General features: G+C 48.0%; 1 protein-coding gene across 3 annotated transcripts in view; it reads right to left on the bottom strand.

Moving 5' to 3' along the window:
* Positions 1–5756, bottom strand: part of SLC4A5 (solute carrier family 4 member 5) — a 102153-nt gene that overhangs the window by 20476 nt on the left and 75921 nt on the right. For all 3 annotated transcript variants that reach the window (XM_012807421.1, XM_003793385.1, XM_003793386.1), the window contains 2 exons: positions 4135–4193; positions 195–395 (listed from right to left, as the gene is read on the bottom strand). In XM_012807421.1, the coding sequence (XP_012662875.1) occupies positions 195–395; positions 4135–4193 (260 nt within the window). The remainder of the gene's footprint in view (positions 1–194; positions 396–4134; positions 4194–5756) is intronic.

Below are 5756 nucleotides of genomic sequence, written 5' to 3'. Positions count from 1 at the left end.
AAAAAAAAAAAAAAAAAAAATACCAAGCATTGTCGAGGGGTCTGGCCAAGAAGGGAACCCAGTTCTTTCTGACTTAACTTGACCTCCCAGCAGGTCAGTGCCTGCGGGGAGCCTACCCTGTCAGTGGGAGACTCAGCAAGGCCTTCCTCAACAGTGATCACCATATGTCCCCACCGAACTGCAAGTGAGCTTACCTTGGTAGGAAAATAGCGGCTGAATTTGAACTTCTTTAGCGTCAGGGTCATGGAGTATGTCCCAAAGAAAAGGATGAAGGACATGAGCGCCAGGTCTGGGATGTACTGGCAGGAATTCCCGAGCAGGCGCCCTCCGTAGCTCAGACACTCCTTCTTGCTCAGCAGGGACCAGTCCAGGGCTGTGAGGTTGAGGGGGTTGTACTTGGAGACCAAGCAGAGGAGAGAAAGAGAGTCAGGGCTTTCCCACTGGGTCAGCTGTGTCCTTCCCCCTGTGGTCCCCAGGCATCCCACACTCTCTGTAGCCCTCCTGTCCATGACAGTGCCCTCAGCAACAGAGTGATGTTTCTATGGGTAGGCTGGGTAGAGGAATGACAAGCTGGTGGTTCCCTAGGCAGATAAGGGGGTGACACATGTTTCTTCATTGTATTCTAGGATGTGTTGCTCTGCCAGCAAGGAGCAGACTGCAGGGAGGATGCCCAAGCAGCAGCTCTGGCTCCTACCAGTTAACCACAGGCCCACTGGTGCCTCCTTTCCGCAGTGTCTCCCATCTCTTCTCTCCCTTTGTCTCCTCTGTCACACCCTTCCACATATTGGGGCTCACTCCCTTGTCCGTCCCCTCTTGGGTCATTTCTGCCACTTTCCTCCTTACTGTCCCAATTGCCTAAAGTCCAGGGCATGCACAATAATGAAATTTTGTATAGAAATTATGTATATACATACATAAATACATACATACATACATATTCTTAAGACTAATGAAAGTTGGAAGAAAGGAGAATAACTTTTGATATACAGGATGTTCCAAAGTCTTCCTACATAAGGAAAATGAAGCTCAACCTGCCTCTTCACATGGTTTTTTCCATCCTGAGATTTCTCTCAGGTTTCCAAGGGAATAAGCACAGAAGCTGCAGGCCTGTTGAGGCTGAGTTCCCAGAACCTGCTTACTGTCACTTGCTCCCCTCCCTATTGATCTAAGGGTGTAACAACAGATCTCTTGGAACATGTTCACCACGAGTGGGAGAGAAGACTTCTTGTGTGTATAGAATGAGATGGCCAACATGTGTGTGTGTGGGGGAATATATATATAGTTTGAGACAGATTCTCACTCCATAGCCCTGGGTAGAGTGCCTGGGTGTCATCGTAGCTCATAGTAACCTCAAACTCTTGGATTCAAGTTTTTCTCCTGCCTCAGCTTCCCAAGTAGCTGGGACTACAGGCTCAGCCACCATGCCTAGCTAGTTTTTTCTCTATTTTTAGTAGAGACAAGGGTCTCACTCTTGCTCAGGCTGATCTGGAACTCCTGAGCTCAAGCAATCCACCCACTTCAGCCTCCCAGAGTGCTAGGATTACAGGCATGAGCCACCGTGCCCGGCCAGATAGAAAATATTCTGTAAAATTTTGCAATGAATATTTTGTAAATAAAGGTACATTTAGCTGTAATTTTTTATTTTCCCTATGCATGGTGACTTTTGGGATGCCCTGTACATTAAAAAAATTAATGTGGGCTCGGCGCCTGTGGCTCAAGCGGCTAAGGCGCCAGCCACATACACCTAAGGTGGCGGGTTCGAATCCCCAGCCCGGGCCCGCCAAACAACAATGATGGCTGCAACCAAAAAATGTCCGGGCGTTGTGGTGGGTGCCTGTAGTCCCAGCTACTTGGCAGGCTGAGGCAGGAGACTTGCTTGAGCCCAGGAGTTGGAGGTTGCTGTGAGCTGTGATGCCATGGCACTCTACCCAGGAGGATAGCCTGAGGCTCTGTCAAAAAAAAAAAAAAATTAATGTGCACATGATCAGGAACAGCTATGGAATGAGATGCTTGCAACTGGTTCTAGTGAATGTTTGCACTGAGAACAGAGTGGTAGTTTGTTATAATAATGGTCTCCAGTGAATGGCGCCTTCCAGTGTCCATGTTCCCTTACAGGGTGATACGGACAACTCTCCCTTAAAGGTGAAGTCTACTTTTCCACCTCATGAATCTAGACTGGCCTTTGATTGGCTTAGACCAATAGGGAGGGGAGGAAGTGACAGTAAGCAGGTTCTAGGGACTCAGCTTCAACAGGCCTGCAGTTTCTGTGCTTATTTATTTGGAAACCTGAGAGAAATCTCAGAATGGAAAAAACCATGTGAAGAGGCAGGTCGAGCCACCACCGCTGCTTCATCTGAGCCCAGGCCCCAGCAGACCTGCCGGCTGAATACAGCCACAGCAATGAGTCCAGGTGACATGAGCAGAACAGCCAGCCAACCTACAGAATTATGAGCAATATACTTGCTGCTGCCTTAATCCACTATGTTTAAGGGTGGTTTGTTATGCAGCAATAGATACAAGAAGTCAGGAGGCCAGAAACCATTCTTCATGGTGTGTGAGTGTCCTGCATAGAGCTGTTTTGTCTTCTGGGGCCCCATCTCCTGTGCCCCTCAATCACTAGAGCAATTTGCCCCCTGCAGGGCAGCATTCCTCTGCTGCCCTCTCTGGCCTGGCCCCCCACCTCTTTCCTAGCTTGTCTCTTGTCATGTCCTTGTTCAGTCCCCACCTTCACTCCTGTCTGGGCCTCCCTCCGTCCTCTGCACAGTTTTGTGCTTCTCTGCCCTCTGCCTATGCTGTTCTCTTGGCCTGGAATGTGCTTTTCTCTGCAGAAACAAATTTTTTCCTAGCCTTGAAGAGTGGCTGGGATTCCACTTTTTCTGCAGGCTTTCCCTGGCCTCTCCAGCTTGTCTCTTTCTGCCTTGAAGGTTGATGCACACGTTTGGCCTTTATTAGATGCATGTTGTGCTCTGCTTGTGCTGTTCCATGACTTTCCAGGGTCCTCGCCACAGGCAAATGAAAGGCAAGTATGAGGATGGAGCCATATGGGTTTCCTACTTGCCTTTTTAGTCCTCAGTATACACAGCACCTTGCATGTAATAGGAATTCTGAAATAGGCTCTGGCTGATTTAGTTTTTCTCCTTCAGAATCTGATATTTGAAAAATTTTATTATTTATATATTTTTGAGACAGAGTCTCATTTTGTCACCCTCAGTAGAGTGCCAGGGCGTCACAGCTCACAGCAACCTCAAACCCTTGGGCTTAAGCCATTCTCTTGCCTCAGCCTCCCAACTAGCTGGGACTATAGGTGCCTGCTACAATGCCCGGCTATTTTTAGAGACGGGGGTCTCGCTCTTACTCAGGCTGGTCTCAAACCCATGAACTCAGGCAATCCACCAGCCTCAGCCTCCCAGAGTGCTAGGATTACAGGCATGAGCCACCACGTCTGGCAAAAATTTTAGGTTAAATTGCCAACTGGGATGTATGACGGGTTACTTGCCTATGTGGAGGTAACGTAAGAAGCAACCTCAGAGATGCTAAATACTCACAAATCTCCCCCAAGGCCAACCAAATGCTACTCTTGAGCTGGATTTGAACTTCCCATTATTAAGCCACTTAGGCTAGGACATCATTTTCCTGAAGGCCACAGTCATCATTATCAGGAAGGGCAGACCAGATCTGGGGACCCCAGGGACTAAGGTGTGCAAAGGATAGATCAGATTCTTGAGTGGGGGAGGACTAATAAACCTTCTGGGGCTGGGAAGTGGCATTCTCAGGTGGGAATTTGGAGTCCTAGAAAGGGAAGAAAGCTAATGGGAAGCTCTATTTATGCTTATTTAGGGCTTCCTTACAGCCCTAAATGAAACCATTTGACATCTCCACCTCCCCTTCCTTTGTGTATCATATTTATACACAAGGATCTAACAGATGAGGCATGCTTTCACATGGGGTGTTTACAGTATACTGTGCATTTACAAAGGTGACAGAAAGTCACTCTGCAGGTGACCCTGATGGGTAGCTGGGACTGGCCTCTGTAAGTCTTGGTGGCCATAAGTTGATTTCAGTTTCCCAACTCTTTTCTCACTCCTTCCACAAACAAAAACACTTGAACGTCTGACTGAAGGGGAAAGGACTCACCAGAGAAGCGTTGGTGCTGGGTGCCAGCAGGGCTGAAGCATTGAACACAGTTGTATTCACTGCGGATGAGATGGTGAAGGTCAGCTGTTGCTGGGCCAGCCAGGAGCCTGCATCCCCCTGGGCATCCTCCTCCCCATCTCCCCCTGTTCCTCAGAGCCGAAGTTGGCTTCCATCTTTACTCTCCTTACTTTCCCCAAGTTAGGGAAGGGTTGGTGGGGCAGAGCCCTGGCCCTGGCTCTGACATCCTAGCCATCCTAGGATAGCTCCTGCCTGCCAATAAATGCCATTTAAAAACCCCAAATGATGTATTTGGTCCTTAAACAAAGGGCTAAGACAAAGGAGTTAATAATGTGCCTTGTGAATCCCTGCTGGTCAATGAACCTGACAGCGCTGGGCTGTCAGGATTAAAAATTATTTTCAAAGAACTTACTCTATGCCATGCACTACACAAAACCCTCATTTGTTCCGGAATCTCTCTGAAGTATCTCCATTATACAGATGAGGTAACTGAGGCCCAGAGAGGTTAAGTAGCTTGCCAAAGGTCACACAGCTCATACTTGGAGCCATGGTCCCAGCCCAGGCAGGCTGGCCCAGATCCTATAAACCTCCCAGCTGGGCACAGAGAACTTCCTCATGCTATTCCCCTCCATAAAGTACCCTTCCTTCCTGCCCCTCTTCAGATGTGCTTTTTTTAAGGTCCACTGAGCCAGTGAGAACTTGTTGGCTTTGAAATTATCGTCTCTAATTTATCCCTTGAATGCAAACTGAGGAAAGTTAAACCAGATTCTCTGCCAGGTGCAGTGGCTCACACCTGTACTCCTAACACTCTGGGAGCCTGAGGTGGGAGTTTGAGATCAACCTGAGGAAGAGCAAGACCCCAGCTCTACTAAAAAAAAAAAAAAGAAAGAAAAGAAAAAGAAAAATTAGTCGGGCATCATGGTGGGCACCTGTAGTCCCAGCTACTCAGGAGGCTGAGGCCAAAGTTTGAGATTGCAGAGAGCTACATGATGCCACTGCACTCTATCCTGGGGTGGTAGAGCAAGAAGCTGCCTCCAATACATACATAAATAAAAACCAGGTTCAAGACCTGAAGGAGAATCGGAAGCCCAAAGGTGCTGCTCCGAGCTATTCACTCTGCATCCCATCCCAGGCACTTCCCTTCCCTGGCCTCAGAGTCCCTCACTGTGAAGGAGCATATGAGGGTCCCTTCAGGGGCCAAGAGGAGAGTTAAGAGGAGTCACACTCACTGACTTCTCAGTTTATTTCTTTCTTTCCTTCCTTCCTTTCTCTCTTTCTCTCCCTCCCTCCCTCCCTCCTTCTCTTCGTTCTTTCCTTTCTTCCTTTCACCTTTCTTTCCCTACTTCCCTCCCTCCCTTCCCCCTTTCCTTCTTTCCTTCCTTCTTTCCCCCTTCTTTCCTCTTTTGCTTCTTCTTTTCTTTTTTGATGGAGTCTCACTCTGTTGCCCAGGCTAGAGTGGCATGGCATCATAGGTCATAGCAACCTCAAATTCTTGGTCTCAAATGGTCCTCTTGCTTTAGCCTCCAAAGTAGATGTAACTACAGGCAAATGCTACTTTCCCCAGCTAGATTTTCTACTTTTTTTTTTTTTTTTTTTTTTTTGAG

This window comes from Otolemur garnettii, unplaced genomic scaffold, assembly GCF_000181295.1.
Source record: "Otolemur garnettii isolate 467f Iridium unplaced genomic scaffold, OtoGar3 scaffold00068, whole genome shotgun sequence".
NCBI classification, from domain to species: Eukaryota; Metazoa; Chordata; class Mammalia; order Primates; family Galagidae; genus Otolemur; species Otolemur garnettii.
The sequence above is the reverse complement of the archived record's forward strand: the minus strand, read 5'-3'. Positions and strand labels throughout refer to the sequence as shown.